Below are 26137 nucleotides of genomic sequence, written 5' to 3'. Positions count from 1 at the left end.
CATTGGCAAGTTTTTGGTGATCTACTTTGATGACATCTTCATCAATAGTAAGACCCCGTCTTCCCACTTGGATCACTTACAGAAGGTTTTTCTTATGTTATTAGAAGAAAAACTCTATGTCAACCTCAAAAAATGCAGTTTTATAAGTGATCAAGTCATCTTCCTAAGGTTTGTCATGTCAGCCCAAGGAGTATCTGTTGACCGTGAGAAAGTGAGAGCGATTATAGAGTGGTCTGAGCCGACTAATGTCCATGAAGTGTAAAATTTTCATGACTTAGCCACTTTCTACAGGAGGTTCATTTACCGGTTTAGTTCCATTATGTCTCCTATCACGGATTACATGAAAAATAAGGAGTTTCAATAGACTATGAGTGCTACGAAGGCCTTTAATGAAATTAAAATGCTAATGAGTGAGGCCTCCATCTTGTGCCTCCCAGACTTTTCTAAGGTCTTCAAAGTAAATTGTGATGCATCTGGTATTGGAATAGGTGGTGTCCTAGGGCAAAAAGGACATCCTGTTACTTACATTAATGAGAAGTTTAATGAAGCTAGGCAACGATATTCCACACAGGACAAATAATTCTATACGGTTGTCTAATCACTGTACTATTGGCAACATTACCTTTTACCACAAGAATTTGTGCTATTCTCTGACCACCAAGCTCTGAGATACCTGAGTGCCCAAGAGAAACTAAACCAGAGACATACTAAGTCGAGTTTCTCTAAGAGTACACTTTTGTACTCAAATATAGACCTAGTGTCGAGACTACCGCTGCAGATGCACTAAGCCGGGTGAACATATTCCTCAGTGGCACAAATGATAAGAGTCGGGCTAGTGTGTTGCTCCAGACCATGAGTGTAGAGGTTGTAGGATTCGAGCGAGTCAAGGACCAGTACCTCACCTGTCCTGATTTGAGTGAGTTGTTCACTTCCTTGAGTAAAGGTAACCCTATCAGTCATTCGGACTACCTACTTAGGGAGGGCATCCTTTTTTAAGGGAGCAAGTTGTGCATTCCCAAGACCTCACTCCGAGATTTCATAATCTGGGAATTCCATGTTAGGGGAGTCGCTGACCATTTCGATCAAGATAAGACCATCACCCTCGTTGAGTACCGATTCTTTTGGCCAGGACTATAGAGGGATGTTGCTAGAGTTGTGAGTCAGTGTAGGACATGCCAAACTATAAAACAACAAAAGTAGAACATGGGACTGTATATTCCCCTACCCGTTCCCCATGCCCCTTGGCAAGACCTTACCATAGACTTTGTGCTTGGTCTGCCAAAAACTTCGAGAGGCTATGATTTTGTCTATGTGGTTGTAGATCGCTTCTCGAAGATGGCACATTTCATTCCATGCTCTAAAACCTCTGATGCATCCATAGTGGCCAAACTTTTCTTCAATGAGGTTGTCAAGTACGATGGGTTACCCCTAACCATAGTTTTCGATAGGGATGTTAAGTTCACCAGTCATTTTTGGAGGACCCTATGGCGGATGATGGGTATTAAGCTCTGTTTCTCCTCTGCCTTCCACCCATAAACTGATGGCCAGACTGAGGTTGTCAATAGGAGCATAGGAAATTTATTACGTTGCCTCATAGGAGAGCACCTTACCAGTTGGGATAGAGTCCTTAGCCAAGCCCAGTTTGCATATAATAGCTCTAAGAACTGTACAACTGGTCTGTCACCCTTTGAGATTTGTTCAAGATGCCAGCCCCGAGCACCTATAGACTTTGTCCTAGTTGTGTCCAACTCTAGGACCTCCCTGTCAGCCGAGTTTTTTGCTCAGCACATACATGATTTGCATACAGGTATAAAAAGACAAATAGCGTTGAGCAATGATAAATATAAGTTAAAGGCAGATGTGTATAGAAGGCTACAAGAATTTCAAGAGGGAGATATGGTGATGGTTAGAATCAAGCCGCAGTGTTTTGTTAGGGGAAAAGCGAGCAACCTGCATGCTCGTAGGATAGGTGCCAATGCTTATGTCCTTGATCTACCAGGTAATATGAAAATCAGTAACATTTTTAATGTGGAAGATCTTATCCCATACCATGGTGCCTCTACCATTACCCCCTTCTTCCCTGATAACCTTAAGGACTTACCTTTCACCCTTCATGAAACTGTTGATCCAACCCAACCACTTCCCCCACCTCCTTGCCACCTATACCTAAGGTCATGAGGAGAACTGAAGAAATTGAGGAAATCCTTGATGAGAGAATTGTATCCACACACAAAGGAGGCTCTCGAGAATTCTTGGTCAAATGGCGTGGACGCCCCGAAATTAACAACACTTTGATCACAGTACAAGAAGTCCAGCAACTAAACCCAGATCTGTTTGAGTACTATATGAGTTATAATTCACCGGAGATGAATTCCTCTAAGCCGGGGAGAGTTGATGGGGACATCCACGTGAGCGACTCCAACACAAGACTCAGCCACGTCTACATTCATTATGGTTGGAGGATGATCTCATAGAAGGAAACTAGAGGAGAAGAACAAGGAAAGAGGAAGGAAGGAAGAAGGGAGGAATCGCCCAACCTTCCCAGCACTGGTCGATTCCCTCTCTTCTTCCAATCGGCCAAGATTGTGTGAACCCCATCTGATTTATTATTTTAGTAGTTTTTATTTCCTAGTATCTTACTAATGTAGGAATAGATTTGACAAGTCAAACCAGCCCAAACTGCAGGAACTTTTAATCAGAAGAACAACCAGAACCAGCCCAATAAAATTTCAGAAAATTCATTGATCTCAACAATTTCAGAAATTATGTAACTGAATAATCAGCCAAGGAATTAAGGACTTAAATCACCAAATAATAAAACTAAACAATGAAATATACGACCAGCAACCAATCAGCAACATCCAGAACAAAGCGATTCAAAATTCTGGGCAGAAACCAGAATCGGCCAGAATAGAGAGAATTTTTATAACAATAAAATTCCAGGTCTGATTGACCCCAAATTAGGATGTAACCACCCTCTCAATAGGCCTAACACTCGACCAGAATAGGGGAGCCATCAGGTGGCTGGTTGGTCGGATCAATGAAAGATCAGGTAGGAGAAATCTGGGAAATTCGAAACCAGAAATTTAAAGAAGATCAGATCTGTTACCTGATTTGTTTGAACAGTAACAAACCTTTGAAAAGAAGACTTTGAAAGAGAAAAGGAACACTTGAAGAGGAACCTCTTGGACTTCACGCCGCAAAGAGTCGTTGGATCGAACACTAACCCAATACCTTGATCAAACACAAGGAAGTTCTCTTGCAGAGAAAAAAGCAGCAGCAGCAGCCATCTAGTTTGTCAAAATCGTGGCTCATTAAAAGAGCCATCAGCTTTATTTATAATAGTGATAGGGGTTACATGAAACAGAAACTAACTTTAGTTTCTAAAAACTGAAATAGGAAACTAAAAATTAGAAACTCAACTAGTTACTAAAATCTGAAAATAGAAACTTACAAAATAGAAAGTCTTAGTTGCTAAACTGGAAATAGAAACTAACTTATGACTGAAAATTAGAAACTAATTTAAGACTTCAAAATAGAAACTAAATTACTAACTAAATGACTAATTAGTAACCCCATCAGCAGCCTAAATCGTGGGCTGACTTGGACCAGATCTGGGTCGACCCAGTCAGCCACTTGGGTCGACCTTGGTCTTGGTTCTCCTTGTGTAAACCCTTGGTACTGCATCAGACCCTTGGTACTGCATCAGCTCTCCCCGACTTGAAAACATTCGACTCTGACGAATGGATAAGGGACATGTAGCGCTTATACAAGTCGGGATCAAGCCTCTTGAAATCATCAGCATGAATCCAAGTACAGTCACTACGGGGACGGCCTTTCCACTTGACAAGAAAAGTGTGATAACCGGTGCCACGGTGGGAGGTCTTGTAATTATCATCCAAGACGTCTTCAATAACTTCAGAAGTGGGTGGCTTCAGTTGAGGCAACCTCAGCATTTGTTCCGAGTCTCCATCATCTGAATGATGCCCAACATAAAGGTGAAGATCAGCCATATTAAACACGTTGCTTATGGTCATGTCATCAGGCAACTCAAGCACATAAGCATTAGGTGTTATACGTTTCAGCACCTTGTAGGGACCCATCTTTCGTGGATGTAGCTTGGTATTGACACCTTTCTGAAACCGTTCAGGATTTACTCAAATCATCACCATGTCCCCGAGTTTGAACTCCACATAGCGCCGATGACGATCAGTAGAAGCCTTATACACCTCATTGTTCAAGGCAATACGTCGTCGGACGTTGGCATGCACCTCAGTGATATGACGTAAGAACTCATCAGCTTCAATACTAACTCGAGCCTGGGGTGGGAGTGACATAAGGTCAATAGGCCGCTTAGGTTGGACTCCAAGCAAGATCTCAAAAGGAGTACGACCTGTTGTCCTATTCACTGAGCTGTTGTAGGTAAATTCTGCAATGTCAAGAATAGAAGGCCATGTCTTCTCATAGTCTCGAACCAAACATCTCAACAAGTTTCCCAAGCTATGGTTCACCACCTTTGTCTGTCCGTCTGTCTGTGGATGAAATACAGTTGAAAAGTTCAGCTTTATATTTGTCTTCAACCACAATGTCTTCCAAAAATAACTCATAAACTTAACGTCACGGTCTGATACAATACTAGTTGGCAGCCCATGTAGTCGTACTATTTCCTTGAAGAAGAGCTTTGCAACCTGATAAGCATCAAAAGTCTTACGACAAGGTATAAAATGAGCCATCTTAGAGAAACGGTCCACAACCACCATAATGGAATCATATCGTTCTCTAGTAGGGGGTAGTCCAAGAACAAAATCCATGCTAACATCAAGCCACAGTGCGTGAGGAATAGGTAGTGGGGAGTATAAACCTGTGTTTTGTATTCCCCCTTTTGCCAACTGACATACACGGCATCTCTTGATCACATGATCGACATCCTTTGCAATGCATGGCCAATAATATCGATCAGTCACCTGTGCAAGAGTCTTATCTTTCCCAAAATGTCCTCCTAATCCTCCTCCATGTAACTCTCGGATGATGTGATGACGTAGGGAAGAGTTTGGGATACAAAGCCGCGTGCCAAAGAACAAGTACCCATCATGAATAGAGTACTTTAAGTGCTGCCCACCTTGTTGTAACTCCATAAAGACAATGCTGAAATCAGAATCAGATGTATACTCACCTCGTATCTGATCTATGTTGATAACATGTGCTGAAAATGTGTTAAGTGTGAACACTTTCCGGCTAAGTGCATTAGCCACTGTATTCTCTTTTCCCGCCTTGTACTTCATAGCAAATACAAACTCCTACAAGTAAGCTACCCATTTGGCATGTCTGTGGCTAATCAATTTCTGTAAGTGAAGGTGCTTCAAGGCTTCATGATCAGTGTACAAAATGAACTCCTTACCAATGAGGTAGTGCCTCCAATGGCGTAGCACTTGTACGACTGCATACAACTCCAGATCATAAGTCGAATAGCGCTTCTTGGCCTCATTCAATTTTTCGCTATAAAAAGCGATGGGGTGTCCTCCTTGCATTATCACTCCTCCTAGCCCAACATGTGAAGCATCTGTAGCTACCTCAAATACTTTGTCAAAATCTAGTAGGCGTAGGATGGGTGCCTCGGTCATCTTCCTCTTCACAAGAGCGAAGGCTTTGGTCGCTGCAGCTGTCCATTCAAACTTCCCTTTACTCGACTTCATACATTCAGTGATGGGTGCCATTACTGCACTGAAGTTCCGAATAAATCTCCTATAGAAGGAAGCCAACCCATGGAAGCTACGGACTTCTGTTAGAGTCTTAGGTGTGGGCCAATCAGTGATGCTCTTGATCTTCTCCGGATCAGCTTCAACCCCCTTTAATGACACTATATATCCAAGGAATATAACCTTGGGCAGCATGAAGGAACACTTCTTGAGATTAATGTATAACTTCTCAACACGGAGTACTCTCAAGACTTGCCTCAAGTGATCCTGATGCTCTTCTTGGTTCTTACTGTATACCAGAATGTCATCAAAATAAACAACCAAAAAGCGACCAATGAAGGGACGAAGGGCCTGTGTCATCACCCTCATAAAAGTACTAGGTGCATTTGTCAGACCGAACGGCATGACTTTCCACTCATATAAGCCATCCTTGGTCTTAAAGGCGGTCTTCCACTCATCCCCAGAACGGATGCGAATCTGATGGTAGCCACTCCTCAGATCTAACTTGGAAAAGACCTTTGCCCCGGACAGCATATCCAACATATCATCTAGTCGTGGTATAGGAAACCTATACTTGACTGTTATCTTGTTGATAGCACGGCTGTCCACACACATACGCCAAGAACCATCCTTCTTTGGCGTGAGTAAAGCTGGTACGGCACAAGGACTTAAGCTCTCCTCAATGAAGCCCTTTTGTAGTAACCCATCCACTTGCCGTTTCAGCTCGGCATGCTCAGTAGGACTAAGTCTGTAAGCAGGAAGGTTGGGTAAAACCGAACCAGGTACCAAGTCAATGGCATGCTGGATGTCTCTCATGGGAGGCAACTCATCCGGGAGATCATCAGGGACTAAGTCAGAAAAATCAGACAGGAGCTCTCTGATAGGTGCACTATACGTTACCTCAGGTTGGGGGGTGACTTCCCTAGTAACAAGTGCCATAACCATTCCAGTCTCATGGCTTGTGCGTAAGAACTGTTTATGGGAAATAGTTAGCAACTCCTTTGTGGGCAGAACTAATACCTTCTCATTGTCAATGCCCTTCTGATTTGACCTTAATGATCTCTTCCGCCGTATTTCAGCCGGCACATTTACCGGATAGAAAGTTGTAGGAACACCCTTCCACATGAAAGTACACAGATTCTTCTTCCCTCCAACCATGGCATCATTGTCATACATCCAGGGACGACCAAGCAATACATCTGTGAGTTTCATTGGGATCACATCACACCAAACTTTCTCTTCATATCGATAAAGTTTCAAAGGAACTGAGCACCTCTTATTCACCTCTAAGGTATTACCATTCAGCAAGGATACCTTATAAGGCTGAGGATGTGGGTCAGCTTTCAAGGTTGCTTTCTTCACAAAGGCTTTAGAAACAACGTTGACACAACTGCCACTATCAATGATAATCTGACAAGTATGCTCACCTGACTTCATACGGCTGTAGAATATGCAGTTACGTCGCCAATCCTCTCCTTTGGTTTCAGCCACCAATATGCGAGTAACAATATTTATTCCCTGGATATCATCCTCATTAGTGTTTTCCATATCATAGTCATATCCACCATCATCATCATCATCTAATGGGTAGGGATAAAGAGCTGACTCATCCTCCTCATTGGAGTCTTCAACCTCAGCTACTGCATTAACCCTCTGCTTATGCGGACAAGACTTAGCAAAATGTCCTATCTCTTGACAATGGAAACACTGTACCTTATTACTACCTGTCGTGGGTGCCTTTCCTTTATGATCAGCTCGTGGAGGAAAAGTGGATTTTGGAGGTGCTGAGCTACTAGGTTTAGTGGCTGGAAAATTCTTCTTTGCCTCCCCAGCTTGGAAACCAAACCTTCTAACTGGCTGTGCTAGAAGCTCCTCTGCTCGTAAGGCCTTGTCAAAACAATCCCTCACTGAGTGCACTTCAACAACTCTGATACCCCTGTTGATTTCAACTCGTAATCCCAGTCGAAACCGAGATAACAGTTGCCTTTCATTCTCTCTTATGCCTGTACGAGAATAAAGTGCGTCAAACTTGTTCATGTACTCGGCAACAGTCATAGACCCTTGACGAAGAGAGTTCAGCTGGTCTTGTATGCGAGCTCTGAAGTTGCGTGGCAAGTATTTATCTGATAACTCAAGCTTCATCTCTTCCCAACTAGTAGGTTCTCTACCACGGTCTTCCAACTCTAGCTCATAGGTTCTCCACCACTCACGAGCAGCCCCAACTAGCTTAGCACGAGCTAGTTTCATCTTCCGTTCCTCAGGTAACTCATAATAGTCAAAATAGTCGTCTAGTGCCACTACCCAATCATAGAACAATTGGGGGTCATACCTCCCATCAAACTCCTTCAGATCGAGCTTGACCTTCTGTGAATCTCCAGAATACCTCTGTTGCACGGGACGCTCAGTCTCAAAATATCCTCTTACATGCTCTTCAAAAGTAGGTTGTGCTACCGGAACCCTCTGTGCTGCTCTCAGATTAGGGTTTGCTCTCCTATTAGCCAACTGAGTAACCACATTCATTGGAGTGTCCACTTCGGGTGTTGTACGTGAACTGCCAGTAGGCTGTTGGGGTGGGGTCTCTTCATTCAACAACCTGGCATCCAATTCAGCCTTCAACTCAGCCTTCAATTCAGTCCGTAAGGTTTTCCGTTCAGCCCTTATCTCAGTCCTCATAGTTTGTAGCATCTCCATAAGAGAAGCTAGGGTAGGGGTGTTGTTCCCAGCCATGCTCTGATACCACTTAATGTAGGAATAGATTTGAAAACAAAACCAGTCCCAAAACTGCAGGAACTTTTAAACTAAGAACAACCAAGAATAGCCAAAGTAAGGCAGCAATATAACATATCAGAATTAAGGAAGAAACATATTTTTGCAAATCAGAATTTCGAACCCAGAAACTGGAATTTATGAGTTCAGACTATAAACCAGATGAAAGCCTAACTTAGATATAGGAACATAAATCAGAATTTTATCCACAGAAACAGAAGAGGACAGAACTTCCAAAGACCAGAATTTTAAGAAAAAATAATTTTCTGCAACTGAATAATAACTAGGATTTAAGGGCTTAAATTCCCAACTAATGAGACCAATTCAGTGAAGAATAAACCAGCAACCAAACAACAATATTCAGAACAACTCAGATCATTATTCTGGGCAGAAATAAGAATCAACCAGAATAGAGAGAATTTTTATAACAATAAAATTCCAAGTCTGATTGACCCCAAATTAGGATCGAACCACCCTCTCAATAGGCTTAACACTCGACCAGAATAGGGGAGCCATCAGGTGGCTGGTTGGTCTGATCAGTGAAAGATCAGGTAGGAGAAATCTGAGAAATTCGAAACCAGAAATTTAAAGAAGATCAGATCTGTTACCTGATTTGTTTGAACAGTAACAAACCTTTGAAAAGAAGACTTTGAAAAAGAAAAGGAACATTTGAAGAGGAACCTCTTGGACTTCACGCCGTAAAGAGTCGTTGGATCGAACACCAACCCAATACCCTGATCAAACACAAGGAAGTTCTCTTGCAGAGAAAGCAGCAGCAGCCATGTAGTTTATCAAAATCGTGGCTCATTAAAAGAGCCATCATCTTTATTTATAACACTGATAAGGGTTACATAAAATAGAAACTAACTTTAGTTTCCAAAAACTGAAATAGGAAACTAAAAATTAGAAACTCAACTAGTTACTAAAACTGAAAATAGAAACTTACAAAATAGAAAGTCCTTTAGTTGCTAAACTGGAAATAGAAACTAATTTATGACTGAAAATTAGAAACTAAATAACCCCATCTAAAAAAGAAACTAAAGAAAAAGGAAACAAATCACTGAATCCCGTATGCAACCTTAGAACCCCTAGTTTAGACCCATAAAAGTAGCCCAATATACTCCAAACCACATGGACTGAAGGCCCAACACGTATACAACCCAACCCTAAGCTTATTCCTAATAAAACAAGCCTAGTTTGGTGAAGAATCTGCATCACATACTCATCTTCTTCCTGAAGCAATTGTTCAAGAGATGCAATGGAAGGTTAAAGAGTCCCTCTCAAGAAGGCAGTTAATTATGATGAGTGACAAGGATCATGAGACAGTTGCGGCGGCGTGCCCCACCGGAAACCCCATCGACGACTGCTGGCGATGTGGCCCCAATTGGGCATCCAACCGCCAGCAGTTGGCCTCTTGTGGCTTCGGTTTTGGCCGTGATGCACTCGGCGGCCAAGGCGGCCCTGTCTACATTGTCACTGACTCGTCCGATGATGATGCCTCCTTGAATAAGCCCGGCACGTTCCGGTATGGTGTGTCCTTAAATCAACCTCTTTGGATCATCTTCTCAAGTGATATGACTATAAGGCTGAAGGACAAGCTAATGATGAGTAGCTTCAAGACCATCGACGGCCGTGGTGCAGACATGGTTACTTCCACATCGTTGTGGACTTCGGGCATGCAAGTGACAGTGGCATTGAACCATTTTGATGAAGGGTTGGAGCAGAGGATGCCGAGGTGCAGACATGGTTACTTCCACATCGTCAATAACGATTACATGGAATGGGGGATGTATGCCGTTGGTGGGAGCGCAAACCCAACAATAAACAGTCAGGGGAACCGGTACATGGCGCCAGCAAACCCGAACGCAAAAGAGGTGACAAGGATATTGGACGACACAATAGGAGACAGTGAGTGGATGAAGTGGGATTGGAGAAGTGAGGGGGACATATTGGTTAATGGAGCCTTCTTTGCCCCCTCAGGGGATGGTTCTGGGGTTAAGTATGCACTGGCATCTAGTACTGACCCCAAGTCAGCTATGATAATTGATCAGTTGACCATCAATGCCGGTGTATTGGGTCCCACCATTGGTGGCAGTGGGCCATTGACCGGTACCGGGACTGGTGTAGGAGCAGCTGCGGGTTCGGGCACAGGTGAGGGTTGGGGAATACCATTAGTTGGACGAACTGTTTATGGCGGCAGTGTTACTGCACCATTGCCACCCTCCATTTTCTTTTCTTTTCTAATGGTTATACTATGTCATCTTTACGTTTGTATCCTTTAATCTCGTTTTTTTTTTTGGGGTGCAATTTGCAACGCTTTTTAGTTATAGGAAATATGTATTTGGGCCATTTTTCATCTGATGATTACTTATGGTGGTTACGACTCCCAGATGAAAATAACTTGGGATCAAATAAAATAGATATATAACCATAATATTTGACACATGTAAATTTATCTTTACACATTTGTACACTTATTTTAACATTTTTTGATGAATACTTTTCTTTTTCTTCTTTTTCATTATTTTGGCTAGGTTTCTCATTTTCCTTAATGGGTGTTGAGTCTAATGAGTTATATTTAATCTAGCAATCCTATGTATATATGAATGCAATTATCTAAATGTATGGTTAGCAAAACAATATATGAATGTTTCCAAATATATTCTAAAATTGTGAACATGGTTTTAATTATGGATTTGTTTTCCTTCCCTCATGGTTAAGAGTCTTTTCACCATTAGAGATGTTATGGCTGGGACCGCTTGGTTCATCATTAATTCTCAACACCCCTCTCTCTTATTACAAGAGGTTGAAAATAACCTTCCGCAATAATTTTACCTTCGCCAATACAATACAGTACAATACAATACAATACAATACAATACAATAATTGAGATTTCTCTCTTCATCATGGATGAAAAGATAGTGTGGGCCTTTACAAATTTATTATTTTGTTACCGAGCTTTTAATAAAGATATCTTGGGAGGTCATTAGTAGATTTTTATTGTGAAGCATGTAATGTCATCTTTGCAAACCATTGTCCAAGCAAGAAACACATTAAACAAGATCCAGCAAAAGAGTGCATATACATTCCATCAGAGTTCTTCATAGATTCTACAAATCTCTTCTAGGTTCTGCAAAAGGGTGACCAAGCACGTTTCTCATTAGAGCCCCTGCAGCCTGTATATCATATGTGATCAGCATCAAAAACAATTTGAACGACTAAATTTTTTATATACAGCGATAGTGTTCTTTTTCTTCAACACACAAACACCTAAGAGGAAAGGCTGTTTCATCTCCTTTTACTTTATTTCAAATTCTTTGGCTTTTCAATGCACTCACAGCCTGAGAGACCCAGCGGCACCGCACCTGGAAGTTTCACCACTGAAACTAGTGGTTGGTTCCAGCTTGCCCAATCTCATAGGGGTCACACCACCTCTTGTAAGTTATGGGAAGCAATGAGTGCTTAACGATGCTGACGGCACATCTCACAAATGGTACCAGACACTGTATTAGCAAAGGTACAGTGTTCACACGACCAACAGCCTGAGTCATCCAAGTTTCTGCTAGGGCCACTAGATTTGGATGATGTTCCCTTTCCCCTTCCACCTCTACCCTTGCCACCCAAGTTCTTCGAGCTCCCTGCCCTGCTGCAAGCACCATGGCTGTCAACATCTGACAGACCATTCTCCAATGCCCGTACCAAGTTTTCAAAGTAATTCCGTGTCACGCTGCAACTCAAAATAGACAGTAGAGAAACAATTAAGAAACCACATTATCTACTGGCAACGTCCAACAGAAAATATTACAGTATCTACAAGCATGATGCTACAATAAGCAGCTAGCCATCTATGAAGAACCTGTTATTCACACGGGATGCAGTCATTGTTTCGGGTATGTTTCAATCAGCCCAGATCATTGCCACCTAATCTATCAAATTTATTCCCCAACATACCCCATAATTTGTTGAGATTTCCAAAGAAATTGACCAGCTGGTTATAATTTATCAGGACAACCTTTTGACCAAGGTATATTCCACAAAAAACTTAAGCTATGTACTCTCAGGCCCCTGGGTCCACCAAAAATGCACAAAAGAATAGAAAGCCTGCTGACAATAGGACATCACCAACAACTAACATTTTGGACCATAAAACTAACTAATTATGCCCAGTGCCAATACTACTGGGTTTCATTTTTTCTCCTTTTTTCCCGCCCCAAAATTCTCAAACAGATAAGCGAGTGTGCTTCTAAAACAGTGTATCAATTTTCTCTCACTGCCTTCTTTTTCCATTTTTTTATTTGGCAGAAAGAGAGCTGTGTCCATGGATAAACCAAATCCAGAAAGCAAGTACAATTGATGCAGTTCAAAAGAACAAGAAGGCCAGCAGCAAACCACGAACTGAACAAGATGTAATCAAACTTATGGTTGACGCAACACAACAAAAAACACGAAGAGAAAGAGGAAAGTAAGTACAAGGGGGAAATTCACTGATAACCTTAAGGAGTGGCAGCAAAACTTTTGATTGATGCAGCTCAAGAGGAAAGCAATCCCTAGAAGCCAACAGATCAAATGAATATTGTGGGACGGTGAAATTCGTTGATAGTTGGAATAAATATGTTCCTAGCATAGCACGTAAGGACTGTACGTGCATAAAGTAGCTACAGTTGTAATGAATCCCATTGATAAATTGGTCTTATGGAAATTTGAGTCTGATACATCAACAGTCTACTCAATATCTGCACCTGAAGGATAGTATGAGAGCTAAGCGGACAGCCAGCTAGGTAAGATTGGAGCAACATCACATGAGAACATATTACCCATCCTGGGACAAGGGACGGGTAATGACCTCTCGATCAACTTACTGCAGCCCAGGAAGGCAGTGGAAGGGGAAGGAAGGGGAGGACTGGGGTGCGGAATGTGGAATGTGGAAGGACAGCAGAACGGAAAGAGAGAATTTTCTCGGGTTGGCTCTCTCTCCGCCCCTTTAGACAGTTGGGCGCAGGAGCATGCAATCAAACTGCATTGGTCCACCCTCGGTCATTCCAGCAATTACCAATAAAAAAGCGAAGAAAATGACTACAGCTATCAATAAGAGAACTTATCTATTGTTCTGGATTAACTAAGCATGCCCTTGCTGCCGATATCTTATCTTCTAATATTTGGAAACCCACCCCCCCCCCGGGTTCCTTCATGGGTCCAGCTTTTTAATATTTGGAACTCTTTGCCAGTCATCCCTGGAGCTCGGCAGCGGAGGCATGATACTATTCTCTAGACCCCTTCCCCTTCGGGACTCTTTAGTGCTAGGGCTGCTTGGGATTTTTCCAGGGTTCCTGTCCCCTCCTCCCTTTGGCACAAGTTTATTTGGTTCAAACATCACATCCCCTGTCAAAGTTTTACGGCTTGGCATGTATTCACCAAGTGATGCAGTTGTGCGATGGATTTAGAAATATCTTTTATTTCCATTCTTTTTTACAGTTAGAATTAGTATGGTAGATTTTTATTTGAGTGAGAATTTTATTTCTATCTTAGTTCAGATGCAATATTTGTCCAATTTCAATTAGGAAAGTAGGTTTATCTTCAAGTCTTTAAATAGTGTTATTGTACCCAAATTGAGATTAGAATTGAATGAATTTGAGAATTATGTTTTGGTTGAAATTATGGCTGCCGTGGGCTGCTTATCTCTTGTTCTCCTTCTCTGAAGTTCTCTCTTTGAACTCCTCTTTTTTCCTTCTTAACTTCTTCTTTTCTCTGATATTTTTCCCTTTTTCTTTGCTGATTACTTCCCAAACCTGAGAATACCCTGTTCTGGCCGGTAGTTACAGCCCTCTTGAAGCTGATCGAACTCCCTCTCCGTTGATCTGTTTGGTCTGAGATTTGGAACGAAGGAAGCCCCTTCATAGTCGACTTGAGGCCTAAAACCTTAAGCCCCAATAACACACCCTTGGTTGGATCGAGCTCTGCAAGCAGGCTGACCCTCCTTCCGCAGCGGCTGTTTCAGACATCAAGTACCTTTCTCCGTTGTGTTGCTTGGGCAGCTTATGAAGTTTAACTAATAGAGAACTCTGATGGCAACCTATCCTTGCAGTTTCGAAGCCAACAGAGAGCCCACGAAGGAATTCTCCCTCCTAAACCAGAAACTGGTTTCCGCCTTTGGTTAGAGTCGTAAGGAGGAAGAAGGTGATTTCTTCTTTTTATTCTTAAGTGACCTAATTTTCTATATTTACAGTTAACCCCCTCTTTTTCCTAAATTTGTGTTTTGTTATTCCCCTCATCTTTTGTAATTCCAAATTACCCCCCATTTTTTATTTTCTATTTCAGTTTGACCTCAGTATCTGTTTTCTTCACTTTCAAGTGCTTGAATTGCCACTGAAATTACAAGAATTCCACTCAACCAATAAATTGAGTTATTTTGTTATTCTTGTGGGCCCTAAGCGATCCGATTTCAATCTTCGGAATCCGGATCCGCATCACCAAGTGTCTGCCTACACAAGCTTTTCTCATTCAGAAAAGTATTCCTACCCCTCCTTGTGCTATCTCTATCGTGATGCACCGAAGGACAATAATCATCTCGTTTTTTCCTATCCTATCCTATCCTCCTCTATATGGAAATGGATGCTTGCCAAATGTTGGCCTTCTAGTAGTGGAATTCTCCGATTTCAGAGGGAGTGGATTTGGATGAATAAGGCATTTCAAGGGAAGACTATTTGTGATATTGTAAGCAAACTTGCTTTTTGTGCTACAAAAAATCAAATCTGGATGGAGAGAAATCATAGGAAATGGACCTACAACTTTCGGCCTCTTGGGAAGATTTGGGCCTCCATCTTCTTAATGTCAAAGCCAAGATTTCCAATGTTTTATCCTCTTATAATCCCTCCCTAAGAAATTGTCACATTGTTGCTTCCTGGGAGGTTCCTAGCTCAATGACCAGGACTCCAACCCCTCTTTGAGGATTGGTTTTGTTTGCCTTCCTTTCTCTACCCCCCCCCCCCCCAATTAGGGTTGTATCTTCTTCCTGTTTTGTATTGAAATATTAATTCACCCAAAAAGAATATGTATAATTTAGAATGTCCAATGAATTATATGGGCCATGGGCTTAATATTTTTGGGTTTAATCATATAATGGACCAATTATGTAATAACAAATATTAGGGATTTAAGTCCTCTACAGGATTTAAGTTAGTTTCCATTTCGTTAATGTTTTAGAATAGTTTCTATTTTGAAGAAGACTTAAGTTGTAAGGGATTCTCCCGACAATGCATAGAGGTTTCCTATTTTCTTATTTCCATAAAATTATTATTAAAAAAAAATAATTAGTAATTTAATTCCAGGTTCAAAATGCCATTTGGATCACTATGGGCCTACCAAATCAACACAACTACTCAAATAATGAGGTTGATGGCAATTTTGTAGTTCAATGGAAGTTTAGAAATTTATAAGATTGAGGATAGAACTGAACACTGTAATAAAGAAAGGGCGTAATGGTAAAAACAGCATTAGGGGCATTTCTGTGAATTGATGAACAGTCTCAGCACTAGTGTCATCTTCTATGTTCAGTCTCAGCAGTAATCAGTTTCAAGCAAATCAACAATGCTCCCTAATATGGTCTCAATCCTCCCTAGGGTTTGGATCATGAATTGCAACCCTTGAGCATATCGACTCCAGCCAACAAGTCTTCAAGATAACCAACAAAAGAATGAATTATCCATACCTGAAACTAAGCATGGTGGTAGGATAGAAACCAGGCATACAATTGTTGCCCCAACTCATATCCTTCTTCTATCATCAATCTTTTGTCTTCTTCCTTATTCTTATTTCTATCCTCTCTTCTTCTCGCAAGGTCATTTTTGTGTTTTCGCTTTCATGGCTTAGTTGCTATTTTCTTCTAGTAGCTGTTTTTTCTGTTACCACGAAATCTAAGCTTCTATTTTAAGTTAGTTACTCTTTTGGTTTCCCTTTGATTTCTTCAAATTGGGTTCCTACTTGCTATTTTCTGTTAGTTACTATTGAATGGGATAATGACTTATGTCTAATATAACACCAGCCTCTTTATTTATAACAATAGAGAGAAGGTTCTAGACAATTACAAAGACTATTAAACCCCTTATGGTCCGTTTGGTAACTAGCACTTTCCCTAAAACTCATTATTACAACACTCCCCCTCAAGTTGGTGCATAGATATCACATATGTCCAACTTGCAGAAAATAGGATGAAAGATCTTACTACTAAGACCTTTAGTAAATACATCATCCAGTTGTTCATTATTGAGAACAAAAGGCACAGTGATAAGGCCCATATCCAGCTTCTCTATGATGAAGTGTCGATCGATCTCCACATGCTTGGTTCGATCACGCTGGACAGGGTTGTGAGCAATGCTAATGGTAGATTTGCTATCACAAAAGAGCTTCATAGGAAGAGTAGCAGGAACAACCAAATTAGTGAGAAGACCATGAAGCCATAGGAGCTCACAAATGCCATGTGCCATAGCATTGAACTCTGCTTCAGCACTTGAACGGGCAACCACATCTTGCTTCTTACTACGCCATGTAACAAGGTTACCACCAACAAAGGTGCAATAACCAGTAGTAGACCTGCGGTCATTAAAGAAACCTGCCCAATCCGTATCTGTGAAGGCCTCCACCCTAAGGTGATCACGAGGAGAAAAAAGGATGCCACGTCCTGGGGCAAATTTCAAGTACTGGAGAATACGCAACACAGCTTTCATGTGAATCAAGTAAGGATCATGCATGTACTAACTAACCAGGCTGACGGTAAATGCTATGCCAGGGCATGTATGAGAGAGATAGAGATCAACCGCCCCCACTAATCTCTGATATCTCCCCTTATCTACTGGATCACCTTCCTTGCTACTCAGTGACCATTAGCTTCAATAGGAGTGTCTGCCGGCTTACACCCCAACATGCCTGTCTCAGAGAGAAGATCAAGTACATACTTCCGCTGAGACAACTAGATCCCACGAAAAGACCTGACAACTTCAATGCTGAGGAAGTAACGAAGTTGTCCTGGGTCTTTGATCTCGAATTCCTCACTCAAGTATCTCTTAAGGCAAGAGATTTTTGTTAGATCGTCACCAGTAACAATAATATCATCTACATAGACTATTAGGATAGCAATCTTTCCACTAGATCTCTTGATGAACAGAGTGTGGTCAGCATTGCTTTGAGAGTAACCTCTAGCGACCATAGCCTTATGAAAACTTCTGAACCAAGCACGAGGGGATAGCTCCAGCCCATACAGAGCACGCTTCAGCTTGCATACCTTCCCTTGGGTTTCAGAGCAAGTGAACCCAGGAAGAATGTCCATATACACTTCCTCCTGAAGTTCCCTATGAAGGATGGCATTCTTCAAATCTAACTGCTGGAGAAACCAACTAAGTTGGCGGCACAAGCCAAGATAACACGAATTGAGTTCATCTTAGCAACTAGAGCAAAAGTCTCCTAGTAGTCAATCCCAAAAGTCTGTGTGAAGCCTTTGGCAACAAGTCTAGCCTTGTACGGATTCACTGTACCATCAGCCTTTCGTTTTACTATGAAGACCCATTTGCACCCAACTGTCTTCTTTTGTGAGGGAAGACACACCAGATCCCATCTGTCATTCTTCTTCAGAGCCTGCATCTCTTCAACCACAGCTGCCTGCCATTATGAGTCTGCACTTGCTTCCTGCCAAGTATAAGGAATGGACACAGAGAAAAGAGAAGACACAAAACTATAGTAGGAAGGAGAGAGTGAGTCATAAGAAACAGTTTTAGCAATAGGATGTAAAGTACAAGACCTAATGCCTTTACGAACAGCAATAAGCAACTCAAGAGACTGATCAACAGAAGGAGAAGGAGAATTACTAGGGTCCAAGGGGACAAGATCTGGCTTGAGAGAAGACGACTGGCATGGTAGGGTAGACGCCATGATGTGTAGTGGTCTGAGTCTACTCTCTGTGACTATACACGTATCTCTAGCCGAGGCGCAGTAGAAGTAGGAATGTCACTCTCCCCTTGAAACGGGATACTAGCAGAGAGCAATTTCAACAGACAGCGACACATATTCCACAATGGAAGGAGACTCCCCCTGAATAAGTGTCGCAGTGTAGTATGACGTAGATTCGTGAAAGACAACATCCATAATCACAAACCAACGCCGAGTAGGAGGATGAAAACACAGATAGCCTTTCTGAGTAGGAGCATACCCCAGAAAAATGCATCGGAGACCACGAGGATCAAACTTTCCGTAAGGATGATGATCTCGAGCATAGAAAACACTACCGAATACCTTAGGAAGAAAAGGAAAAGCAACGGAACCTTGGAGAAGATCCAGAGGGGAGCAAAAGGCATGACCCAAGAAGGCATTCGGTTGATAAGAAAGGCAGCAGTGAGAATTGCGTCACTCCAATACTAGGGAGGAACATGCATCTCAAACATAAGAGAGCATGCTACCTCACAAAGGTGACGATTTTTCCGCTCAGCAACTCCATTCTAAGCCAGAGTATCCACACTAGTTTGATGAATCATCCCATGATCGGAAAGGTAAGTTTGAAAGGACCCTTCAAAGTATTCTCGGCCATTGTCACTTCGAAGGATCTTAATGGTAGCACCAAACTGAGTCTGAACCATGTGGTGAAACTGCTGAAAGCAATAAGTCTCTCCCTTGATTCGCATCATATAAACCCAAGTAGTCCGAGAATGATAATCAATAAAAGAGACAAACCACCGATAACCATTAACAAAAACATAGCAGGATGGACCCCAAATATCAGAATATATCAATGAAAAAGGAGTGGCACTTTTATTTCCAGAAATAGAATAAGTGATTCGAATTTGTTTGGCCAAAACACATGCCTCACAAAAAAACTGACTTGAATTACAATTTTTAAAGGAAGGAAAAACTCTAGCCAAAGTTCCCAAAGGGGGATATCCCAATCGACGATGCCATTGTAATAACTCAAAAATGGGAGGTGGCGTAGAAGATGTTTAAAGAGCCTGACCAGAGACCAACGCCGAGTCATCATCAAGCAAATACAGACCAGTACGTACCCTACCAGAGCCAATCGTTGCCCCTGTCACCAGATCCTGAAAAACACAATGAGATAGGAAAAATGTGACTTTGCAATTAAGACTGGAAGTAAGACTACTAATGGACAAAAGGATAGTCGGAAAAGAAAGAACATGCAATACAGTAGAAAGGGATAAAGATGGGGTACAGCCAACAGAGCCCTTCCCCAGAATAGTGGAATAAGTCCCATTAGCCAATTTGACATTACCATTACCTAGACAAGTAGTGTACTATGAAAAAAGAGACAAGTGGCCTATCATATGATCAGACGCCCCAGAGTCTCGACCTATTGTATGATCAAAAGCCTCAGAGTCTATAATCCAAGGGGTAGAAGGGACAGACATAGTATGGCCACAAAAGGAGATACCTGACCCAGAAGGGGTGGAATGAGTAGAGCTCGCAGTGGCAGATGCAAGAGTGGACATGTCAAGAGGCGTCGGAGGGCAGTAAGCTCGTCAAATGATAGCGAGGCTACTGAGGAGCTACGAGTAAAGTCAAAGTCAGGGCTCTTAGTATAGTTGGCCTGCCCAAAAGTACCGACACGACCCTTCCCTCGCCCTTTTCCAGATGTATCAACAGAACGACCATGAAGCTTCCAGCAGTGCTCCTTGGTGTGACGCTCCTTCCCACAGTAATCACACTTCATTGGAGTCATAGTAGAGAAGCCACCAACTGTGGGGCTACACTAAGAGACTGAGTGCCAAAAACAAGTGCAAATCTCTCAGTAAGAGTGACAGCTTGCTGTGGAAGCATAGTGGTAAGTCAACTGTCCTCAAGTTGGATCACAGCATAAGCTTGATCCAAGGTAAGAAAGGGGTCACAACTCAAAACCTGGGACCGCAATTGATCAAACTCCACATTCAGACCTGCCAGAAAGTCATAAACCCTGATTGTCCTCTCGCTTCTAAAACTTGGTGACATCTTCAGCGGTAGAAGTATACTCATAAAAATCCAAATCAGTCCATAGTGACCGCAACTCATAGTAGTACTGTGACAGAATGAGCCCTCTCTGCCTCAGATCACGATCCTTCTGGCGAAGCTCAAAGACCTGAGCATCATTCCCTGCCTAGGAATAGATATCCTGGATATACTTCCAGATCTTCACAGCGGAGTCGAGGAGATAGCCACACGAAACCTGTGGCAACATGGAGTTGACAAGGAAGCCCATAACCAGAGAGTTGACACACTCCCACTTGTCAATCTCAGTACCGGTGATCAGACGCTTCGTGGTCCCAGTGAGGTACCTGTAATAACCACGGGACTTGATGGAGATGCAAACCGAGCATGACAACATAAAGTAGTTTGTGCCATCAAACTTGATAGCACAAGGAGGAAAGATAGGAAGAGTCGTGGTGTCTCCGCCAGTAGAAGCAGATGAGATGGTAGACATAGTTGCTACTCAAGGGGGCTGTGCAAATAGAAGAGACAAGCCGGAGATAGAAAAAGCACCAAAATAATCAAAAAAAGCTAGTAAACCCAAAAATCGATAAAGGGTAAAACCCTGAGAAGATAGCTCTAGAACAGAGACCGAAAAAAAGGTTCTGGGTCTCTCAGATCATTGTAGAAGAGAGTCTGAGAGCCCAAGTGACGGATAGGTGGAGGCTAGAAACCCTCTTAGTGGTTTAAGAAGCTCCCACCACGAGAGAGAAGCAGATGAAGAGAAATGGAGGGAGACGCAGACGGAGGCGTTGGGGGAGAGAGAAATGAGAAAGAGGCGAAGAGATGGAGAAGAGGGAAAGCCCTTAGGGTTTTGGATCCTAAAGCTCTAATACCATGTTGAATGGAGTAATGACTTGTGTCTAATATGACACTAGTCCTCTTTATTTATAACAATGGAGAGAAGGTTTTAGAGAATTACAAAGCCAATTAAACCCCTTAGGATCCGTTTGGTAACTGGCACTTTCCCTAAAACCCATTATTACAACAGTTCTAAATCTAGTCTCTTCTGGTGACTTGTTATTTTTTAGACTAGTCATATCTTCAAACCTGACCATTAGATCAACCAATATAAGATTTTAGACAAGTTCTCCGTGACAAATCGACCATTCAACCATAATTTCGTGCATATCTGAGTTTGTCCCAACACCTTCGATCCTGTCACAAGTTGATGTCCCACTGGACTTCACTGGTTCGAGGTTAGCACTGCATCAACAACTCAGCCTTATCCCAACTAAATGGGGTCGGCTGCATGGATCCTTGCCTCCAATCAGGTCTATTCGAGGTCACTAACAATGGATCTTTATTCACAGTCATGAGTAACCAGTAAATGGGGCTCATTACTCTCAAATACCAAAAAATTGTTTCTTAGAGCAGGAACCGTAGTTTTACCCTTTTGACCAGGATAAAGCTATACTTTTCCTGCAATCCTGCTCCCAAGTATCCTAAGTCTATCAAATTCTAACCAGAAAGTTTCTAGCAAGTTACCTGGTCAGCCCGGCAAGTTTTGTGCGGAAATCATTGAAGCCTGCAGCTGGGCCATCAGTGTTCAGGTAAACTTGTAGTTCCTTCTCCGCACATTGATGAAGCCTTTCTAATCCAGACTCCGCTTCACCTACCACAAAAGCAGAGATTTCATTCGTATAAGCCCACAAAAAAAAAAAAAAAAAAAAAAAAAGGAATTTGGTTTGAAGGAAAGACTACCTTGTAAGTACTCAAAGAACTGTCTCTTAGCATGTTCATTCTCAGGAAGATAATATCCATAGGCATAGGTCCACTTCAGAACCCGCCTACATTCAACTATCTGAACATACAAATGTTGTCAGAAGAGATGATAAGGACGACCCAAATGTGAAGAAGATGGGGCTTATTTACCTGTAGCCAGGCCTCTGTAATGAATTTGAGCTGTGACTCAGGTTGGGACTGCTTGTCACTAAGCTTTTCAAGCTGTAGAAGAGAATACCATTAACCCACTATAAACTATGGTGGGCACACATTAATTTGATTTCTTGGCAAGGTACAACAAACATAACATGAGATAGAGACAAGATTGCTTAACCCATGCAGAGGACAGAAGCCACCCTGAAACCTACCTCTAAAATGAATTACTGCAAACATCCAGTATTCAAATAAACAATTGTGTTTAGATTCATTTGTCTTATCAACATAAAAATACTCCATACACACCGCTGGCGGAAAGAGAAACACAATTAGGTGAAACCACAGCAGATAAAGAAAATATGATACATAGGAAGCACCTGTCTACCCACCACTTTTAGTATTCATTTTCTAGTATAGATCTGGTGGACAAAACGCTAAAAAATTCTTCCACCGTTTAGTTTAGTTTGAGTTTCTACTATGCACAACAAAAGGTCAAAACATATCATAAGACATTGTGAGCGTCTTGCACAAATGGACTTCATTGGATACAACCCCTTGAAAATCAGAACTTTTAACAGAATATCAGGGCATTCTTAGCTACAACACACAAAGATAAAAAGAAAATAGCTTACTTGAACAGTTTGCATTTGATGTAAATCTGCCAAAGCCTTTTGCCTTGACTGCAGAAAACAAAATTTAATCAAGTCAATTTCAGCTATTTGCTTTAAAAAAATATTGGTACAAAAGCTTCAAACAAGAAAATACGAATATTATGCAATTATAAGCAACAAAACATCAATTTTGCAAATAAAGAACAACAAACATAAAGTGCTGGTGAATTTTACAGTTGTAATTATCTTCTCCTATTTCCTCTCTGAACCTCTGACAGAGTTCTGAATATGGTGAATCAGTAAAGGTAAAACAAGTATAGAGATATCTGATCAAAATTGTCTGAGGGTAATAGGCAACTTACATGCAACTTCTTTAATAAGTAAATATAACCAAAATAGACTTCAGTTACCACTAAAGATAAACTAGCAATGTAGCAATTTCAAAATGTGGTCATGAGGGAATTTAATACTTTAGCACCCAGGATAACCACGGCAGCTCCAGCAATTCTTGACCACATAGAAATATTTATTTTCAACACTCGTATCAAAACCAGGTTTTCACTCCAGCCATCTCTACTATTATCAAACTTGGGAAAAAATTTCATCACTGGTTCCCATTATGCAGAAGAAGAAGTACATATTTCCAGCATCCATAAAATTTTCACTAATGAACTAAGTGTAACAGTTCCCTGGAAAGGCCAGTCCTTGCTCTGCTCTCATACGCAAATTTAAAGAGCTTTACGGTGATTATAGTCATGTTTCAGTTGCATCTACATCTTTTTCAAGAAATGGAATACAGTCTTTTGTTGTTGCTGATTCAGAAAAAACAAAAATTCAAAAGAGCATTTGGCTGCTGATTCTGAAATTATCTTATCTTTTTCTTTCTTTTGTCGAAATGCAGAGTAGTATCAGGAAAAAGAATCAAATATGTGATCCTTCTGAACATCCTTGGTTCTCACTCAGAACCCATAAAATTTATTTTCTTTACACCGCCAGGAAAAAAAGTACACTACCAAATGAACATGTTAGAACTCAATCACAACTCACAAGGAATACTCTAGTTTATTTTCTCTACAAATACGCTAATCATAATAAGCAACATTACCATCATCTGTCATAATAAAAAGTGTTTTACTTGTTTGTGCAAATAAAGGTATTACAGGTGCATAAGTTGAGCGCACTCTCAACTACACCAAATATCAAAACATAGCAAGGAAATAAAAGATAACAGTATTCCAGCTGAAGGAATGATTCAGTCTACAGAAGAAAAATAGCTACAAAGGAGACCACGTCAAAGCTACAAGAATTTCAAGAAACATACCGACTGGTTGGTTGCCCAACGCTCATAATAATGAGTATATCTCTCTAGAGAATTTTTAGCCATCTCTCGTCTTTTCTCAGTCTCATCATACTGTAATCAATAGCATGCAAAAAAACATTTACTGCAGCTCTTAATCACAGATACCATATTAAAAAGGTGAAAGAACAGAAACCAAAAACAAAATCTTACAGCTCCCTCTTGCTTTGCGGTCTCGTAGCGGTTACATGCATAAAAACCACCTGTTCTCTCACCATGATCTGACCATGCACCAAGGCACAGCCTGCAATCACATAAAGTCAATGCCATGCATAAAGAAAACTGAAGTAGAATGGACTGTAGAACAAAGGGGAAGTTAACTGGCAGAAACGCATTCATATAAAATATTTCGACTTATAAAACTATACTTCCACTGATTCCACAACTGATGACTTAAATTTACACTGGAAAAGGAAACTGATCACTTCATAGATTAAGAATATCTTACCAGCAAAACTCAAATTTACAAGGAGGCGTGCATGTAATATGCATACAGCCCTGGTTTTTCTCAATTGGGCGCTTGCATTTGGGACAAGGCTTGGAATTAGCTAATATCCTGAAAATCATATCAGCAACATAGATTAGCATATTGTAAAACATAAAAACAGCAAGAAAATGAAGACAATTGCCAAGATAGAATAGCCTTGTGTAAGAGATGCAAGGAAGGGAACACAATGAACTCATAAATCACCAACTGATTCAAGGATTAATCAACTAGATACGGTTCTAGGAAACAAAAACATTGTAAGCATTGACAAAGTATGTAAGCACCTATAGATATTTCTCCGCTCATGAAGAAGGTACCAAACATTAATTGAAGGGCACTCCATGTAGTACATAATAATTATTCGCTATGACTCCATACCTACAACTGTCTAAGCACATAGCACTTGCATCCAAGTTCCAAGTTCTCTTGAAAACTTCTATTGCACCACAACAAACTACCATATTCAAACTATATGCTGTTGTAATTCTTCCACTTCCCAGTACACTCAGCAAAAGGAATTAACAATGTCGGGAACCAACCCACACACACACACACACTCTTATCCAAAATAATTTAGTAAAAATGCTCCAAAGCTAGTTCTGAACATTTATATATATGATATTAGCCAATCATATGGAAATAATATTGGAAAAATTAATTTACATTTGCACAGAGACAGCAAGGACGTTTTCCATCCAAGATCATATTCATGGAGTGATTCGGAATAGAAATGTAAACAACTAAACAAACCTAATGATGAGCATGCACAAATGCAGTAACTTTTGACATATCTAATAGGAGAAAATGAAGCCACCAGAGACTATTTACACTACCAATTCATATTTTCAGATTCAGCACTATTCTTCAAAATCCATCTAGCCACAGTACCGCAGTCCACTGGTCGATGAGCTTCCTCTGTACACTGCAAGATAAAATTCAAAAGAAAAATTGAAGAACTTTCATATTTTTTATAGGAATTACAAGAAAGCGCATATACTTTGTCAAACCATTCAGAAGGCACTTACATTCCAGCAAAAACTATATGAGCAGTGGCATGAAACATCATAGCTTCCACTTCCAACAACAAAATCTACTGCATATTCACAGCCTGGAGCAGGACACCATTTTGTCTGCAAAAGAAGGAAAATCGCAAAGGGCAGTCAGGCAGATGAAGACAATGCAAAACTGCCTAATAATTTCTCTAGATGATCAGTAGGAAAGGTAATTTAATGAAGGTCTATTGTATCAAAACTAAAGAATCTTTGCCTTTCTTCTATTTTCCTTACAAGGCATATGTTCGGGAAGCAAAGGAATAGAAGAAAAATTGCATAAATGTTGCATATA

General features: G+C 41.1%; 2 protein-coding genes across 2 annotated transcripts in view; one reads left to right on the top strand and one right to left on the bottom strand.

Moving 5' to 3' along the window:
* The first annotated feature begins 9715 nt into the window (after nt 1–9715).
* Nucleotides 9716–10744, top strand: LOC122069806 (probable pectate lyase 13). The gene has a single exon (XM_042633896.1). It carries the CDS (start codon nt 9716–9718, stop codon nt 10742–10744), a length of 1029 nt encoding a protein of 342 aa, XP_042489830.1.
* A 752-nt stretch (nt 10745–11496) lies between these two features.
* LOC122069805 (probable E3 ubiquitin-protein ligase ARI8) overlaps nt 11497–26137 on the bottom strand; it is a 33463-nt gene continuing 18822 nt past the window's right edge. The window contains exons 6-15 of the mRNA XM_042633894.1: nt 25819–25923; nt 25627–25715; nt 24755–24862; nt 24460–24550; nt 24271–24360; nt 22971–23018; nt 22333–22404; nt 22162–22261; nt 21946–22072; nt 11497–12190 (exon numbers count right to left, since the gene is read on the bottom strand). Coding sequence (XP_042489828.1) covers nt 11926–12190; nt 21946–22072; nt 22162–22261; nt 22333–22404; nt 22971–23018; nt 24271–24360; nt 24460–24550; nt 24755–24862; nt 25627–25715; nt 25819–25923 — 1095 coding nt within the window. The 3' untranslated portion in view covers nt 11497–11925. The remainder of the gene's footprint in view (nt 12191–21945; nt 22073–22161; nt 22262–22332; nt 22405–22970; nt 23019–24270; nt 24361–24459; nt 24551–24754; nt 24863–25626; nt 25716–25818; nt 25924–26137) is intronic.

Source organism: Macadamia integrifolia, unplaced genomic scaffold, assembly GCF_013358625.1.
Source record: "Macadamia integrifolia cultivar HAES 741 unplaced genomic scaffold, SCU_Mint_v3 scaffold720, whole genome shotgun sequence".
Lineage (NCBI taxonomy): Eukaryota > Viridiplantae > Streptophyta > Magnoliopsida > Proteales > Proteaceae > Macadamia > Macadamia integrifolia.
Note: the sequence above shows the minus strand (reverse complement) of the source record. Positions and strands in the feature narration are given on the sequence as shown.